The following is a 20,104-nucleotide window of genomic DNA, read 5'->3' on the forward strand; positions in this document are numbered from 1 at the left end:
AGGTTTTATTGTGTTTAAATCCTCGACGGTTTTAAATATGTTATGGCTGTACATTTTGTGTACCAGTATTGTATGTGATTTTAGATTGTCCAATAAATTCAATCAAACAAGTCTTTGTGAGACAATTCCTTCTTTTATCTTGTTGGTATGTGAATACAAGTAAAGTAACTGATACACAGGGTTTGTTTAAATTACATATACTGTACAATGCAGGAGGTAATTTAAGGATAAGGGTTCAGTTTAATTAAGACAATCCTATTTTCACCTGTTGCGGTGTAGATCTACTATATGGTGTGTTAGTGTTACAGATGGTAACTTCATCTGCTTTTAGTAACAGATCTCAGGGGGGGGGGGGGGGGGGGCCCGGGGGACTAGATAGCGTAGGTCCTTACGACTCCTTAGAGAGATAATTTGAGATCAGTCTGATCTTGTCTGGATCTACTGCATGCTTGAAAGGATGAGTATTTGGTTGAGAGTAAAAGGGTTCTTTCAAAAAAGGACAAAAAGAGGCTATACAGTACAGCCAACATTTGGCACCGTAGGTAAATGTGAAAAGAATTCATGTTGCTTTATCAGCTTAGTATTGCACTCAAAATATGAGAGAAATCTAACCTTTAATTGAGTTAAATTGTTCTGAGAAAAGTAAAATCTAGTTTTCCTCAAAATCATTAGCATCCCAAGAAATTCTTATGAAGATGAAGTGTAATGTACATCTAATTATATTTCACTCTCTAATGATTGTGACATTTTTAAGAATTTATTTAAAATCTAACCCTAACTAAGTTACTGTCATGCACTTGTCCTAATAAACTAGCCTACACTGTAGCACGCAACACTTCCTGATGACTTGTCATACAGAACTTGTAAGTCGCTTTGGATAAAAGCGTCAGCTAAATGACTAAATGTAAATGTAATGTAGCCTCGCCGACAAGTTAAATGCATAATCTATAGGCAAATTTTAAGTCCCTCATTACCCCAATCAATCAGATTATATTTATTTAAATGTAACTGCTGGCAGTAGGCTTAATGGAATGAATAATCGAATGAGATCTTGCTAGCGAAAATAATTAGTTCAACTCTTTCAGAATAAGTAGATAAAAACAAGCCCAAAGAGTATCTAATTGATACGAATTAATAGATACTTATGAGGATATCTGTACTGTATGTGCTTAGGTATCATGTACTATATAAATACATGGTTCCCAAATTTTTCAAGGTGCGACCCCCGAAATAACGTGTCAGAGAGGCTTGGAGGCTATAGTTTCACTATTAATCAGGTTTTAATCTGTTTCGGACATCATCCATACATGCATTGAATTGATTAACCTTTGGTTTATACCAGTGACACCAGTCATGTTAATCACCCTCTTGTTCATCATCAGATAACAGTGCTTGAACAGATAAATGCATTTTCTCAAATTCATTCATCAAAAGGTCAAAGGCTTGCAATTGCTCATTCATTTTCTCAAGTCACGTCCACGTCATCAAATCCGTCAAACAGCGCATCTCCTCACATTTTAATCCCAGTTACAATATCACAATAACGTGAGTGACAGTGATACAATTCAACAATCCACATATTCAGATTTGTCGTAATTCACATCCACAATCCACGCATAAAGACGCTTCAATTTATGCTTGAATGAAACACAATCCGGGCACTCCGTTAAGCAAATACATCCACAGCGGAGAATATGAAACGAATCAGAGCCAAACGCCCGATAGGTTTCATTCATTCAAAATATCCCAGCGGGATTCACATTTGCAATGCTCCGTTATTAAAATAACCACATAGTGTGTGTCGCGACTCGTGAGCGCCGTATCCGTATAACTATGACGTGCATTATTTAGGACAAAGTAAATCCATAGGCTGAATATTATTTATTATCAGCATTTTAGGTCTATTATTTTACATTTCAAAAGCCCCCTCTAGAAAAACGAAGCACAAAAACATAATTCAGAATGGTATAATGGGATCTGTGAGAGCTGGCATTTCTTTGTGAGGGCGTGGCCAGTTGATCCAGCTAACTGAACTAAACCCTGCGCTGTAGCAGGTTCAAACATTCTGATCTGTTGCCATAGTGATTTAGAGTTTTAGACAATCGCGCTTCGGGGAACCGAAAGGTCTAGCTTATGTCAAGTTATCCTGAAAATAATCCGGCTAACTCAGTTAGCCAGGTACGAGGAACAGGGCCATGTCATCCTTCTTGATGTTGACCACATACTCTCCCCTCTAGTACTGAGAGTTAAAACAAACAGGCACAAGCACTCATTTGTTCAAACAGCTATTAGCTTGTAAAATAGATGGGATCCCTTGTGGTGCACTTTACAGACTCTCTCTTATATGCATTCAGCAGCGGCTAATTAGGACCGCCGCTGCTATGGACTAGAGTCCCCAAAGTCGGGGTCGCGACCCAAAGGTGGGCCGCGAACAGCCACGGGTGGGCCGCGAGATGATTAAAAAAAAAAAAAAAAAAAATAAAAAAAAAATTTAATTTAATTTTTTATTTAATTTTTTTTTATTTTTTATTTAATTTTTATAAAAAAAATTGTCAGGCCACTGAACTTAGAAGCAGGCCAGGACAGTGTTTCTAGTTGTATTCTAAAATTCTATTGTATTCTAAAATGTGACTATATGGTTTTATATTAACTTAATAAATAAACAAAAACGAAAAATCTACTTATTTCAACGAAGATTTCAAACTAAATAACAGATTATGCACATAAAATGCTGAAAACAACCGAAGCAACAATAGTATTTTAATGAGGCTATTATTATTATCATTATTATTTTGCAACAAGTTAGCCCTCTCATAAATAGCACATATAAATGAATAACTAACTTAATAGGATTGAAGTGATATTTGGCTTAAAAAATCGGTCGCCTGGCAAAAAAAAAAAAAAAAAAGAGCCCGACGATGTGCATTGGGCCGCGGCTCTCTGACGCCTTATTTTCTGGGCCCTGGCCTGAAAAGTTTGGGAACCCCTGACTAGACTATACATTTTTTTTTATTATTTTTTTTATAAAAAATATATATATATATATTTAATCATTTCATTTGGGCTGTGCTGACCTGAGGAAAAGGCTGCAGGGAGACCATCTGGCTGCTTGTATGCGTCTCAGAATCAATGGGCCGCCTAACAGTGAATTCCCCTACCAAAGAGCCCTGGAGCTTTTCTTTCAAAAGCCCAGGTAAATGAAATGCTCTAAGGCAGAAGCCTATGCCACTGAGACTTCTTAGGTGTAAAGTGCTGTTGTAGTATTATGATTTGTGTATGTTAGACAGTTAGTATGTTAGTATTTATACTTATACAAATAGTGTAAAAGTGTTGAAGCATGTCATTAATCTTGACTTTTCAATTTACTTTGATTACAACTACACTGCAAAAAAATTTATCTTATCAAGTGAACATATCTTGTATTTGGTACAATAAGTCTATATATTTTTTTATCTACTTTTTTCTCCCATTTTCTATTTTTCTCCCATTCCAAATTTCGTATCGTCCAATTCTACCCTCCCCTGTCTCGAACGCTGTTAGGCCATGCCTCACACAAGCCGGCTGCAATGTGGACGAAGCCTTATGTCCCCTCCGGTACTCGAGGAAGCAGCCGTCGCATCTTTTCACCTGCACAGCGCGATCTCTCAGCGGCGGGGGTCTGCGTGGGAGGGACAACGCCGCCCCCGTCGCTTCCTGATTCTGCTGCGCAGGCGCACCAACCGACCTGTAGGAGTCGCTGTCCACAACGTCCTATCCCCACCCATCAGCTTTCCCACCCCTAACACTGCCAATTGTCTTAGTATGAACGACCAGCCAAGCTGATAGCAATGCGGAGCTGGGCTCGAACCCAGCGTCTCCTGCATAGGTGGCGAGCGCCTTGCCCACTACACCACCTAGCCGCCCCTCAATAAGTCTATATTGAGTAGAATTATCTTATCCCACTGGCAGATAATTTAGCTTTTTTCTGATTTGTCAATTTAATCTTGTTTTAAGAAAACAAGATTAACATTTTCTTAAAACAAGATTAAATTGACCAAAAAAAAAAGAAAAGAATAAGCAAAATTATCTGTGGAATAAGATAATTCTACTCAATATTGGACTTATTGTACCAAATACAAGATATTTTCACTTGATAAGATACTTTTTTGCAGTGTACAAATATGTATATGCAGCTACCTGTATATGCAGCTACCTGGGCCTCCAGAGCACTTCTAGTGTCAGCGGACACACCAAAAACAGCCTAGCAATGCACACGCACATGACTCCATGAACATGAATAACCCATCTCGAACCATTTTTTTTTCTCAGATTTTTCTGTTTTCTCCCCGTCCCAATTTAGTCGTTGTGCCAATTCCCCCCCCCCCCCTCCTGGTTGTTGTGCGCATGTTCTCCTACTGGTCGGTACAAGGGAACCCTGAAGTATCCGCACGCTTCCTCCGACACGTGCGGCGACAGCCAGTGGCTCTCTTCTCACCTGGCAGCGAGGGCTCTCATTGGTGAAGTGTAACGCGTGGGAGGTCACGCTGCCTTCCTCAAGTCCTGCCTCCGCTGAGCAAGCGCCCAGACCTGAAGTGAAGCTTCAAGTGAAGTGAAGCTGTCCACAACGCCAGTTTCCCTGACCGCCCCTATCTCGAACAATTCTAAGGTAGTTTTAAGTTATTTCTCCGGCAGCGAGCGCTAATATGGATTCCGGCGGCACGCGCGCACAAATATGGATTCCGGCAGATTGCGCGCAGCACAGCACCGGTTGAATTTTTTTCCAGGGGAAACACTGAGAATGCATTGTGATGCACTTTACTCTAGACTAGAACCCATTGCGATGAGTGTATAATTGTCAGATTTGTAATTTTTGTATCGTCTATTGCCGTGTTGCTCTTGGACTGTGAAATAACTTGAACGTTGCTTTAACGAAGAATAACACTGGAATCCACTGCTATTTGACAAATAAATAGCCAGATCTTAAATTGTTCAAACACTCACCAATATCTGGATATGTTAATTTCTTTTTAATAGGCTTGATTTGTACATTTGTAACAGATGTGTGCAACAAACCATACAGTTGGCCCCAAATGGGCCGACTTAAAAGATATTCTTTTCCTCCGTATACATACATGAAATAATTCACAATCTACACTCTGAAGAACATGAAGTTTACAGTACAGTATTTTTTCTAAACTGAGACGCAGTCTCAAATTAAGCCACTAGATAACATATTCTTGTGTTTCCTGCCCAGTGTTCATAATACACGCTTGTGTCCACTCAGAAGTGAACTGCATTTCCCAGGATGCCTTACAAAAAGTTCATGCCATGAGTGGTTGAGGTCATCCAAAAAAGAAATTTTAAAATACTTTCCAGCCGCAATATGGGCTCACCAGCTAACCTCAGAAGGCAAGAGAAATAATGTGAAGGAAAGGTGAGGGGTTCTGTTCCACAGAAGAAATTATGCAATGCTTTTTAAAAAGGTACAATCTGTAATGTCGTCAAACAGTGACTAAAAGAGCCCCACTTTGTTTAATTATTTCTTGTTTTAGTCCGACATGTAGGTTGGAGTTTAGTAACGTAACCCTTGTGTGGTGTTCACATTTATGTTACTCTCCCAATGTTCACAGGGTTTGGTGGACCCACAACATTATTGGAATTTTAAAACAATAAAGCCATAATAATTAATGTAAGAATACTTTATCTTGATTGCAAGCAATCTAGACAGCATACTGTCTATGGTTAACATTTTCCATTTACCTCTGCTAGATCACATTTATCAATAAAAGTGCCATTTGCTTTTTGTGATACAATGTGATGTCCATTAAAAATAATCCATTATAATCAAGACATGAATGGAATAAATCATGTTCATCTTTTAAACATATAAATTAAACAAGGTGGAGGCACAGTGAAGGTACACAGTGAACCTTTTTGTTGAATTTTTACTACAATTTCCACACTTTTGGACCCAAACACCACATATGTAATAATGTGTAGGGGGGAGGGGCACACAATGAATGTGTTATTTTTACATGTTCTTCAGAGAAAATGAACCAAGGCCAATGAGTCTCTGGTTAAAAAAAGTATTCATTGTATAATTCCTCTTGACCCGAATACCACACAAGGGTTAATAATATACTGTGAATTTCCCCAGACGTCTCTTGGTAGAGCCTGAGGTGTGGCCAGCAGTAGCAACCCTTCCCCTATCCGTACTCAACTCCCAACATCAGACCAAAATAGAAGATGTAAACAAAGTGCAATACCAATTACCAAGTAGGGCTATTTTGCCTAGAAGTCGCTGTTTGACAGCATTACAGATTCTACCTTTAAATAATGATTGGGTTATTCATTCAAGCTTGAACTCTGTGGCATTCAACTCCAGCAACGCTTACATTTTCTTTTCATAACCATCTACGGTCACTTGCAAAGCAGTCGTAAATGATAACCTGCCCAAGGTCTTTTGGTAGAGGTGGTCAATTATACCTGCATCACAGAAAGCTCACCCCCACCAAACACCACAGATAGCCTAGTTTCCGTTTACTTCATGTAGAACCGGGTATATAACTGTGAGCAACGTGCTTCACAGACAAGATCATCTGATCAACAACAGGTGTGCACAAACATTTTACATACAAAGTGGAACAGAGTAACGAGCTAATGAGCACCAGCCCTGATGGGAGATTTATATTCCCAATGGAAAACCTCATTAAGAAGGGATTACTCTCTGGATACAACTGCTCTGTCCACTGCATTTCCGATGTACGAGGAATAATAAGGATCCTTTCGCTCATTGGTTACTGAGGCACAATGGGTCACGGAACTCCCTCAACATGAATTCCATCTCCACATTAGACCTTCTACCAAACAGAGGAGACGGCGGTGGCGAAGGACTACAACATGGTGTTATGGAACATTTCAAAAGCATTATTACAGTGTCTGTCTGAACACTTAACGTTTCTTACCCTCAACAACATTTTTCCATGGTGTTTTTTCAGGAAATTAGCAGATCTTGTGGAAAATGTCCTTGAGGATGACTAAAAATATAACCAGGAGAAAGGAGCATTTGTTAATGTCATATTGCACTTGGGGATTAGATAACAGTGAACTCCTCAAGCCTCTCTGCAAAGGTGAGGAAAGCATCTATCCAGGCTTCACTGAAAGGTGTAATCACTGGGATCAATGACACTAATGTCTCACAGATAAAAGATTTTGGTTATTTAGATGATTCCCAAATTAGTATTTATTTTATTTCTATTTTTTACTTACCATATAATTTACATAATCCTTCTGTCATTATCCCTAAGGTCAATCAGTCATGACCCCAATGTATGACTATCTCAATACTGTCAATTTCATAGTCCCCATCTCCAAGTCTTTCTAACAGCAAATAGTATTTTACTTCAGTTTAATGAGCGGGCAAACCGAGACCACTCTTTAGTGGAGTTGCTTAAAAACCCCTTAAATTAAATATAAGTGAAAATTCAACCCTGGCGTTTAATGTGCAAATTCTTAGTGGCTTATGTGGGCTCAGTGGTTAAGCTGTGGACAGCAGCACTAAATTAAACACATCGGCGACACAAGTCCAAAGACACGCCCACGAGTGGTAGTTCATTGTAGTGGGAGACGGCATGGGGCGGGTGGGGGCATACAACACTGTCCAAGAGTTAGAGACGTACTCCTGAGGCGGCTCACGGGACATGATCGTTGGGGGAGAGAGGGGTGGGTTCAGGGTGCAATCCATCAGACCTCAAAACCAAAAACAAACAAAGAAAAATGAAATGACATATAAAGCGTCCCCCTATTTCTTGCTGCGCAGGCGTTTGGACTGACGCGGGAGGTCCAGGTTCTTCCTGGTGCGTTTCAGTGCCTGGCTCCCATCGCCCTCCGGCCCTCTGGGTAGGGATGCAGCCATGGGGATGCCGCCGGCTGGCAATGCCCTGCCAGACATACTGGCGCCGATGGAAGATGTCGAGGGAGCGGCCACGCCGGACCTAGCCGCCGCGTCCGTGCTGCTGTCCATCAGTTCGCGAAGCTTGTGCTCCAGCTCTGCCAGGCGTGCGTTCTGCTCCCCGATGACCTGCGTCTGTTCCAGAAGCTTCTGCTCTTGATCCTGAAGCTGCTTCTGCTGTTCCAGCTGCTTGACGCGCAGCGCCGTCATGGACGCCCCGTTTACCTTCACCTGCTGCTGCACTTTGGCCATCTCGGAGCGCGATGGGGTGTTCTTGGCCAGCAGGGACATGGTGGTCAGAGAGGTGGACGGGCCTGCTACTGGGGAGACCAGAGTCTGAATTATTACACGTGACGTCATCGTTCACTTCATTCAGAGTATCAATGTCTTAAATGCCCACTTTAGTAAAGACAACCTAACAGAGCCAAAATATGTCCTTTGAATTGACACCCAAAAAACACAATGGGACAAATTTGTTCTTACACCCTATAATTTTGTATCCGTCAATTAAAGACAGGTGGAAAAGCCTGGTGTCCATTTGTAACTCCTTGTCCCCGACATCTATTGTGTACCTCTTGTAACTGGCAATCACCCAGGCTTGCAAAGACATTTATGTTACAAGAGGTACACAATAGATGGCAGGCTTTGCTTCCTGACTGAGACTAAATTGAGGGCTATAAACAAAGTTGTGCTTAAGAACAGTTCATGAATGAGGCCCATTGAAACCAACAACCGTAACAATGTGCAATTACATTCCATTAGGAGTAAAATAGCAGCCAATTAAATGGGAGTTAATACAACATGGCCTTCAACATGGCAGCCTTTACCTGGGGCGGAGCCTATGAGGCGCCCTGACAGGTCGGCCCCAGGCAGCCTTTTCTTGAGGATAGGGACGATCTTCTCATCAAAGTACTCCATGGCCATGGAGGAGATGTCCCGAAGCTCCTGCAGCACCTCGTGAGCCCGCTGTGGGGCGCGGGTGGAGTTCACGTACCGCAGCACACGGTAAATCTCGTCTATCACCTGGGAAATTGGAATAGACGCATATACACACGCAGAGGGAAATCACAAGTCAAAAACATGAGGCTTAACCATTGCAAGTGGGTCAGTAACCAAGAGAACATGATCCTTTGCCATTATGAATGCTGTGGACAAAATTTCACAATGCCATGGTCAAAAGGCAAAGGTATTTGAACCTCAAATTGACCTTTCGCAAAACCACACCCCTAAATGCCCTTTTCTCAAAAAGGAATCTGGTAAGCTACGGAGACCCTCCATGCTGGCTGTTAAGACGGGCAGCTTGTCGAACGTAGCTGGCTCTCAGACGGAAAGCTTGTTGGACATAGCAACAGTAACCAAGGGGGGCGGGACTTTGCGAAAGGTCATTTGTCCCATTTTGTATCATACCATGACTTTTAGAGTACAGAATACTTTTATACAAAATGCTTCTTTCTGTTACGCTCCAGAGACTGTGCTAGACAAAACGATAAGCATGCTATACTATTTTATTTCATACTTATCGTTTTGTCTAGCACAGTCTCTGGAGCGTAACAAAGAAGCATTTTGTATAAAAGTATTCTGTACTTCTATATGACAACTATTAAAGAAACTTGAACTTGAAGAGCAGGGGTACCCCCTGCTGGACAAATCACAGAAGCACAGAGTCAATAATAATGTCAAGGCAGATCCATCTTACAAGGAAAAGGGGATTGATGGACACAAGAATGACAGGATGGATGACAAGAGTGTATATAGCAGCTACATCTGAGGGGGATGATACAGGAAAACATGAAGCTCAACTGGAAATTAATGGGAGTTGTTAACACTTTGATCGCCATGGTTAAATTCATAATTTACCATCCTTAGCCAGCTCTATTTGTCTATGGAGAAGTTCCCCTTCTTTGCAGGGCTATAACTTTTTAAATTCTATTGCTAAATTGACATTATTATGGCCCATTCAATGTCCTATATCCATTGTTCAGGGTGTAGCAACGATATACTTTTAATTCACATATTCATACTAAAATATGGTCTAAAGTATAAGTATGTTTTTATCGTTTTTTTCTGCAGCTTTCTTCAGAACTTGATTTATAGCCCCAAATGCATTATATTGATGATCAAATACAGTTTGGTAGCGATCGGTGCCATATGAAAACTGGAGGTACTTCTAGAAGTTACTACGTATCATCTGATATTGACCGGATGGGCGAGGGGGCGTTTATAATTCCGTGGGCAACGTTATACCATTCATCTAGTTAGAATAGAATACGTTAGAAAATAACGTTGAAACTCACCGTATCTTCCTCGCGCCGTTGGACGATCAGCGTGGAGTAGACAGTTTTCGATTATGGGATGTTGATCCTGATGAACCATTTTCAGGTTGTATAATACTACCGGTATATACGTCCAAATAACGTTGTTTATCGAGTTAGGGCGAGCGATTGATTATCCAGTGTGTTGAGATAGAGTCCTGCTAATGATCGCGAGTGCCCGGACGATTTATGGATGAGCACTTCCTGTTTGACGAGTCACTTCCTGTTGGCGATCTGCCGATCGGCCACCAGATGGCGCTCTTGAACCGCTAGAGAGTTGAGTGGAGATCAGCAGTATATCTCAGGACCCCGGAGGAGAAATATGATTTCGATCACAGATTTTTGAAATATTGACATAAAAGACGAGTTACGGCGTCTTCGGCAGAATGAGCATGGCTAGGAATGACGTCTAAACACGTCATCGGCGATTAACACTTTGGCTGCCGGAGGTTAAATTCATGATATACCATCTGTTGCCAGCTCTATTTGTCTTTTTTTTTTTTATATATTTTTTTTTATTATTGCAAGACAAAAATTATTAAAAGTCAGTACTCAACACACAATGCATAATGAAACTTTCAGTAAAGGTGGTTAAAATATATGCAAGTACAGAAACAAGATAAAACAAAATTAGTCTATAATAACATTTTAACCGTATACAGTGTATATCCAGCGAAATTACAATTATATAAATGTTAGTATATAATATACCCCCAATACCTATTTTCTAAAACCCTACACACATATGCTCCAGCTCGAACCCCCCCCTCCCGGACCCCCTCTTGGATAGTACCTCCATTATCCCCCACTCCTAACCAGACACTACCATTATAAGCTAGCTTTTATTCTCTCCACCACTTCTAACCACATTGACATTTTGGATTCATTGAGACCCAGAATTCTTGCTGTAGATATTTCTTGATATATCACATCGAGATATGTAAGAAACCACACTTTTCGGCACATTTTTTCCGGTTGAAACCAACGTGATGCGATCAGTTTTTTAGCTACTGTGATACCCGATAAAACCAATCTCTTTAGTTGTGGATTCACTGCAAACTCAAAAACATCATTCAATAGTAATACCGAGGGGTGTACAGGTATATTCCAAGATACGAGTATTGATAATTGTTGGGACACATCTTTCCAGAATGCCTTAACTGGTGGGCAGTCCCAATACATGTGCATAAATGTTCCTTCGTCCCCATTTGTACATTGGGAGCATTTGGAGTCTTGTTTAAGCCCCATTTTGCACAGCCTTATAGGAGTCAGGTATGTCCTGTGAATATAGTTCAGATTGATTTGTTGATGATCCGGGTTCCTTGATGTAAGTCGGACATTTGCCCAGGCTCCTTGCCAATCAAAGTCATTTTCCAGCTCTATTTGTCTATGGATAAGTTCCCCTTCTTTGCAGGGCTATAACCTTTTAAATCCTATTGCTAGATTGCCATTATTAGGGCCCATTCAAAGTCCTATATGTATTGTTCATTGTGTAGCAACGTTAAACTTTTTCATTCACATATTCATAGAAAAATATGGTCTAATGTATAAGTATGTTTTCATCTTTCTGCAGCTTTCTCCAGAACGTGATCTATAGCCCCAAATGCATTATATTGATGATGAAATACAGTTTGATGGCAATCGGCGCGATATAAAAAATTTCAATTGGACGTACTTCTAGAAGTTTCTACGTATCATCTGATGTTGACCGGATGGGCGGGGGATCGTTTATAATTCCGTGGGCAGCGTTATATCATTCATCTAGTGTGGGTCATATGTTCATCAGAGCAGTTTATATCGAACACGTTCAAAAATAACGCTGAATCTTACCGTATCTTCCTCGCGCCGTTGGACGATCAGCGTGGTGTAGACCGTTTTCGATTATGGGATGTTTATCCAGATGAACCATTTTCAGGTTGTATAATGGTATATACGTCCAAATCATGTTGTTTATCGAGTTATTGGCAACGGATCGCTGTGTGTTGTGACGAGCTCGAGTCCCGGGACATGTACAGAGTGCCCGGAAGTGGTGTGGGTGAATAGCACATCGTCCAAGTGGCTTCCTGTTGGGCGATTGCGCCGATCGGCCACCAGATGGCGCTCTTGAACCGCTGGAGGGTTCGGTGGGGCTTTTTGGTGGGTCTCAGGCCAGCGGATGGGAAATATGAATCCGATCACAGATTTTTGAAATATTGCTATCAAAGACGAGTTACAGCGTCTTCGGCACCTTGAGCATGTCGGGGAAGGATGCCTAAAAACGTCTTCTGGCAGTTAAAGTGTTAAGTTGAGAGAAAAAAAATCTTATAAAATCATATCCCCATTAATGAATGTATGTATGAATCAATCAAAGGCAGATGGATGTAGCAGGTAGAAGCAGCTAATAGCTGGAGAACTTGATAATTGTTAGGACTGTCTGACTCTTAATACTAAAACTGTGCAGACTCTGGTGCAGTGTGCTACTACTAGTGTTGTCACGATACTGGAATTTCTAACTTCGATACGATACCTTGAAAAGTATCGATATTCGATACCATGGGGAAAAGATTTTAATCTTAAAATGTACATTTCTTTATTAAATTTTTGCTTTTGTTGCTGGTCGATTCTCCTCACCTTCTCTCTGGTATTATAATAGAAGATAAATATAACCCTTTTAAAACACTTTGTTTTAGGGCTGGGCGATATGGCCTAAAAATAAAATCTCAGATTATTATTTTTTTAAATCCGATTTACGATTTTAATGGATTTTATTCTCTTAAACTAGAAATCATTCAAATAACATTTGTTTTTATTTGACACAAATATCAAACCAAGATGAATTTCCCTATTGGGATTGAAGCGCAAACCTAACTTTCACCAATCTTCATTTAAAAAAAATATATAATAATAATATATATATAAAAGGTTACTCTTGATCAAATAAAGATGAATGTCCCTATTGGGATTAATAGTGCAATAACTTGCTTTTTCACCAAACTTCACTTAAAACAAATAAAAGGTGCGTCTTGATCATCAAACAAGAATGAATTTCCCTATTGGGATTAATAAAGTGCAAATCTAACTTTCACCAAACATCACTTTTTGTCAAATAAAGGTGACTCTTGGGGGGGGGGGATTGATTTGAAAATCGATAGTGCAGAAAGTATCGGTATTGCGGGAAATTAGTATTGAAATTGTTTTAGATATTCAGAATCGATATGTATAGAAAAATCAATATTTTTGACAACACTAGCTACTACTATACATACACCATGTATACTATTATTATTATGGAATTCTGCCATTCCACTATTTTTACTATGTCCTACTCTATTATTGTTACCATCTCTATTATTATCTTTCTGCCTGTACCTGCCCTCCCTCATGCTGCTATGACAGATTTAAAGGGGATTAATAACGGAACACTTTACTTGATTATTTCATTCACACAGCGCCTTTCCAAACCACATCCCAGGTATTTCTATACGTGGTAGATGCATGGGGGGTATGAGTGGGGGACAGACAGGTGAAGGGATGGACGGAAGCAGCTAAGCACCTTTCCGGGGATGAAGCAGCAGAGGTTGGAGTCCACATACTTCATGAAGGTCATGTTGAGCAAGGAGAGGCGTGTCTCCACGGCAGCCAGGATGTCGGCATGGCGCGCCAGCGAGTGGTTCCTCCTTTCAGACTCTCGCCTAGCAACAAGTCACAGTCAAAAACACACTGACAGAAGAAATACATTCTCATCTATTATTTTGACCTCACTGGCTGTATTCGAATTCTTTACTATTACCCACAAGGAAAGTAATTATCCGAGTGGTGAGCAATGGAACTGGAATCAAACAAGACAGTTGACAATTAAAATATACTTTGTGTACATCACAAATTATAGTACAATATAGTGAGGGGGGAGGGTTCTTATATCTTGCCCTACTCAGAGTTATTACACTGGCCTTGTTTGAGCAAGGTGGTTCAGCAACTCTGAAAATATATACATCTAGTTCCAGTTTTTATGGTCCCTGTAGATCTTTTTAGTGTTCTCCAAGCAAGTGTGCAATTCCATTTTCTCACACCAATACCCACAGTGCATTTTGTTCATCATGTTGTTACCATCTCATGAGCTTATTCAGAGTAGAGAGAAGATACGGCCAGAAGATCAAATATACACATTTTTGTTTTGTTTTTAACAAATATAGCCTACTGAAACCAAACTTCGGCTCAACCTGAAATCCACTAACTAAACCATCCGAGATAGATTAGCTGAAGACAGTCCTGAAACACTATTTCACATTCCCTGCTAAAAAGACAGATCCACTCCGTGTTGCTCTATCGATTTGCCTTTGATGACTCGACACTCGACCGCACTGCATCAATGAATCAATATATCTAATAAAAATTTAAAATACATCAAAAAATAAAACCATTGCACATTTTATATTTGATGATGGCTAAATTGGCAGGAAATTCATACCAGGGGGCTATTTATTCAAATGGTTGGTAGGTAGTTCCAGCCAGTCTAACACTGCAGAATAATAAGAGACTACTTTGTCTCCCCCGTGACTTTGCCGCATTTAGCATTTTTTTTTATGGCACGTCTGCTTTATTGAATAGCATTCAGTGAAGAGTAGCAGGAAAGATGGTAGGGAGAGAACGACATGCAGACAAAGGTCACATTTTAACCTACGACGCCTGGGTTATGTGGCCTGAAGCCTTACCCCACGAGTTACCAGGACACCAGTAGCCTTACCCCACGAGTTACCAGGACACCAGTAGCCTTACCCCACGAGTTACCGGACACCAGTAGCCTTACCCCATGAGTTACCGGACACCAGTAGCCTGTAGCCTTGCCCCACAAGTTACCAGGACACCAGTAGCCTTATCCCACAAGTTACCAGGACACCAGTAGCCTTACCCCACGAGTTACCAGGACACCAGTAGCCTTACCCCACAAGTTACCAGGACACCAGTAGCCTTACCCCACGAGTTACCAGGACACCAGTAGCCTTACCCGACAAGTTACCAGGACACCAGTAGCCTTGGGCCTAACAAAATTAATAGTTGGTTTCCGGTTGCCGACCGACCCTGCCGATTTAGGTGCGACCCAATATATTTTATGGGTTTCTAAAAAAAAATGATTTTTTTTTTTTTTTTTTTTTTTTGAATAAAGTTTCATAGAAATCTTAGTCAAACATTTAGTATTATGGATATTAAACATGCTGGCAGAGTACATGCATCCATATTGTTGTGAACATTTTAATTAAATAAAGAAATTCCCTATCCATAGTCGCCGTGGGAAAGAATAAAATAAAAAAAATAAATAAATTCCCTACCTACCCATGGCCAAACTGACAACCAACAGGAAACCAACAATATATTTTACTTTGCCTTATCCCACAAGTTACCAGGACACCAGTAGCCTTACCCCACGAGTTACCAGGACACCAGTAGCCTTACCCGACAAGTTACCAGGACACCAGTAGCCTTACCCCACGAGTTACCAGGATACCAGTAGCCTTACCCGACAAGTTACCAGGACACCAGTAGCCTTACCCCACGAGTTACCAGGACACCAGTAGCCTTACCCCACGAGTTACCAGGACACCAGTAGCCTTACCCCACAAGTTACCAGGACACCAGTAGCCTTACCCCACGAGTTACCAGGACACCAGTAGCCTGTAGTGTAGCCTTGCCCCACGACTCACGAGTTACCAGGACACCAGTAGCCTGGGATAGGTTCCAGGTAGGGCTGGTCAATAACTCATTAATGATAATTTATCATCTTTCAATGGGATCACATTGTGACAAAATCATGATAGATATTGTGATACACAATCCTGTTGTCTAAATTGATCATAACAAGCCAATACTGTATTGACATATTTTGAGGGGATGTCATTTAAAAATTGCAACTTTGGTTTTTAGTTACGTTACGCTTAACATTACCATGTAGTTCAAAAAGGCTATCAACACGATTACATAACCTGTGATTTAATGTACGTTTGTGAACAGATAGTGATATATTGATAAAAGAGAGAAAGTCCTACTGATCACCTATCGTGATTTTGATTTCTTCTGTATCACCCAGCCCTAGTTCCAGGATTTTGTCAAAGTCAATTCCCAGTGAGAACCAGCGAGTTCACTGCAGGATACCATATCCCCTGCCTATGCTAACAAATGTTGCAGTCACACACTGTTTTTCTTTCGTTTTGCCACTTTCTACCACCTCCCCAATTTAGTCATTATGCCAATTCCCTCCTGGTCGTTGTGCTGCCCTACTGTGTCTGGGGAGGGTGTAGACTACTACACTACTGTCGGTTAGGGATAGGGGTGCACCGATATATCGGTCGCGTATCGGTATCGCCCGATATGTGCCTTGTTGACTGCAATTGGTCTATCGGCCGATAAGATCAAATTTACTGATGGCAGTGGCCGATAATTATATATAAAAAAAATGTATTTACTTACAAAAAAAATGTTGTATATCCTCAAACTAAATCCTCAATTTGAATAAAGTGATTAGTCTGATTAAATTACCGGTAGTCTTTTTTTAATGAATATAACTCATCAGTTTTTACACTACCCAGACTCCAGTGCTTAGACCTCTACACTACCCAGCTGCTCCAGTGCTTAGACCTCTACACTACCCAGCTGCTCCAGTGCTTAGACCTCTACACTACCCAGACTCCAGTGCTTAGACCTCTACACTACCCAGACGCCCCAGTGCTTAGACATCTACACTACTCAGACTCCAGTGCCTAGACCTCTACACTACCCAGACACCCCAGTGCCTAGACCTCTACACTACCCAGACTCCAGTGCTTAGACCTCTACACTACCCAGCTGCTCCAGTGCTTAGACCTCTACACTACCCAGAATCCAGTGCTTAGACCTCTACACTACCCAGCTGCTCCAGTGCTTAGACATCTAAACTACCCAGATTCCAGTGCTTAGACCTCTACACTACCCAAACTCCAGTGCTTAGACCTCTACACTACCCAGCTGCTCCAGTGCTTAGACCTCTAAACTACCCAGATTCCAGTGCCTTGACCTCTACACCACCCAGACTCCAGTGCTTAGACCTCTACACTACCCAAACTCCAGTGCTTAGACCTCTACACTACCCAGAATCCAGTGCTTAGACCTCTACACCACCCAGACTCCAGTGTATAGACCTCTAAACTACCCAGATTCCAGTGCTTAGACCTCTACACTACCCAAACTCCAGTGGTTAGACCTCTACACTACCCAGAATCCAGTGCTTAGACCTCTACACCACCCAGCCGATCCAGTCTTGTTTTTTTGCAGACGTAATGATTTTTGCATGGGGGAAAACACAGCCTGATTACTTTATCTCAGATGGAACTTTATTCCGACTGTGGTCAGGTATCTCTGGCCTCCACACTAAATGCCACCTACAGTATTTATTTTCATAGCAAGTTCCCTGTCCTGTTGAATTTGACTCCTATTGTCATGAGCTCGTCTGATCTCCCTTGCCTGAACTCAAGATACCATTCCAGTTGGCCTTTTAGCACTGCATCTCGTTTACGGCTTGTGTTTTGTACATAATACAAGTTTCTGTATTGTTCCGTGCATCAATTCATCAAGGGACATTTCTACCATATGTGAATCTAATGACCAGGCCTAAACATCAGTGATTCTGAGGTGATACTGACCTGGGCAGCTGTGCTTTGACTTGTCTCTGGCACATGCTATGGTATCGCTCCACCCTCAGGAAGCCTTGGTTCAACATGCGCTGGCATATCATGTCCATGCGCTTGCACACCTAAATGAAAAGACCATGGGCATTAACCCATTGAAACCAGGAAACACATGTGTGTGTGTGTATATGCAGGCTATATAATGCATTATTAGAATGCGTTTTAGGTCTAAATGGGTTAAAGAGCACAGGTGTAAACATGGAAGTGGAAAAACGTGTTTGAAAATTGTATTTGTATCCAGAAATGCCTGAGTAATGCAAATGGATGTATGAAGAATGCACAAGTAGGTTGTAGGGGGCTTGGTCCGAGCAGCTGTTTAGTAACGAAAGCCTTGTGTAACGCCCGTTACACCACGTTAAAAGTGACGACTGATCAGTAATCAACTTAGTAAAAAATAAATGTTGGGGGGGGGGGGTATGTGCTTAATTTGCATCGACGAAATAGTTGGGGAGACAGCACCGAGCTTAACTTTTTAAGCAATATAGCTCATTTGAACAGGTTCGTTTAAATTACGTATACTGCTCGTAAATAGGTGGTAGTGTAGCAGTAGTGTGTATTTGGGCCCCAACTAGAACTGCACTGCAGCCAGCAGCTGGGGAGCCAGGGTGTTGTTGACACACCGAGCAAAGCCCAGTCAATGTAAATCAAAGCGCACATTATTAGATCATTAGCGTTCCAGTGGTAAGTTATAATCACAATCCATTCAACCACACACCAAGAACATACTATACTTGCATTTCTGCAAATATTTCACACAACATCCCTACAAAAGAAGCAGTCCTCCAAGCTAACCAGCGTTAGCTCTGTTAGCCAGCCACTCCGCATTGCATTGGCCGTTGCAGCCACAGTTCGTGGTTTGTTTTTGTTCTCTCACCATTCGTAGCAAGCTGATCTCGTCGTAGGACAGAAAATTGATAATCGTCTCAATTGCCACAATCGGAAGCCCTAACAGCGGGTTGTTCTGGTGCGGTTGGTCCGGTGGCGGCGTGGACAACCTCGGTGACACCGATTCGCAATCCAGAGACCCGATACCTCCGTCGCCTCTTTCTAGGACAGCCGCCATCTTCGTTTGCTCAGGAGGAGGGGGAACCCGAACACTGATCCTCCTGCACAGAAACAGAACTGCTGCCCGTTCGCGTCTAGTAGGGCAGAGAGCTGGGCGACGTTCCATTTGCGTTACACTTCTTCTTTTACTTTCCGGGTAGACTAGACGCCCGTCAGTGTATTGCTGCCTCTCACCTCCAAATTCCTCAGAGACTCAGCAGCCGCCATCACACCAATCATCACACACATAATAAACCTCTCCATAAAACAGGGACACGTCCCCAAGGACTTCAAAATTGCGAGGGTGACCCCTCTGCACAAAAAGGGCAGCAAATTAGACCCAGGCAACTACCGCCCTGTTTCTATTCTCACCTCCATCTCGAAAGTCATGGAAAAAATAGTCTACGAACAGGTCGAAAAGTACCTAGCGGAAAAAAATCTAATCTACGAATTCCAATCTGGCTTCAGAACATCCCACTCCACTGACACATGCCTTCTCTATTTGAATGACCACATCAAACAAGAGGTGGACGCAGGCAAATACTGCGGCATGGTCATGCTGGACCTACAAAAGGCCTTTGACACGGTCAATCACTCCATTCTGATTGACAAGCTAAAAGCAATTGGTTTTGATAGTCTATCAGTGAGCTGGATGCAATCCTACCTTGAGGGGAGGGAACAGATGGTGGAGGTAAACGGTACCCTATCCCCCCCCCTCACAGTGAGCTGTGGTGTTCCACAAGGAAGCATACTAGGACCGCTACTGTTCCTAATTTATGCAAATGACATGTCGTCAGCTTGTGACTGCAACTTGTTCCTGTTTGCGGACGACTCAGCCCTGCTGGTCTCTGACAAGAACAAGTTACAGGTTGAAAAAACCCTCAGCTCGGAACTAGGCAGAATCTGCATATGGCTCGCTGATAACAAACTATCATTACACATGGGCAAAACAGAGTCCATTCTCTTCGGTTCAAATAACAAACTCAGCAAGACCGACGGCTTCTCAGTTACAGTGGGTGACAATATTGTCACAAGGAAAGATGAAATTACCTACCTGGGGTCCATCCTAGAGGCTAATCTCTCCTGTGACAAAATGGCATCCAATGTAATAAAAAAAGTCAACC

The 20,104-nt window shown here is 41.7% G+C and overlaps 1 protein-coding gene across 3 annotated transcripts; it reads right to left on the reverse strand.

The window, feature by feature from the left end:
• Positions 1-5,008: 5,008 nt before the first annotated feature.
• fbxo28 (F-box protein 28) lies at positions 5,009-19,100 on the reverse strand. 3 transcript variants are annotated; one of them, XM_084321357.1, is made up of 5 exons: positions 18,811-19,100; positions 17,892-18,001; positions 13,775-13,913; positions 8,758-8,953; positions 5,009-8,244 (listed from the first exon to the last, which is right to left on the reverse strand). In XM_084321357.1, the coding sequence occupies exons 1-5, from the start codon at positions 18,997-18,999 to the stop codon at positions 7,781-7,783; spliced, it is 1,098 nt and encodes a 365-aa protein (XP_084177483.1). In that variant the 5' UTR covers positions 19,000-19,100; the 3' UTR covers positions 5,009-7,780. The 3 variants fall into 3 exon arrangements, with proteins under 3 accessions (XP_084177483.1, XP_084177481.1, XP_084177482.1); XM_084321355.1 differs by having other exon boundaries at positions 5,009-8,250; XM_084321356.1 differs by having other exon boundaries at positions 5,009-8,247; positions 18,811-19,096.
• Between the last annotated feature and the right edge of the window lie 1,004 nt (positions 19,101-20,104).

Source organism: Notolepis coatsorum (assembly GCF_963971535.1).
Source record: "Notolepis coatsorum genome assembly, chromosome: 9".
Taxonomy (NCBI): Eukaryota; Metazoa; Chordata; class Actinopteri; order Aulopiformes; family Paralepididae; genus Notolepis; species Notolepis coatsorum.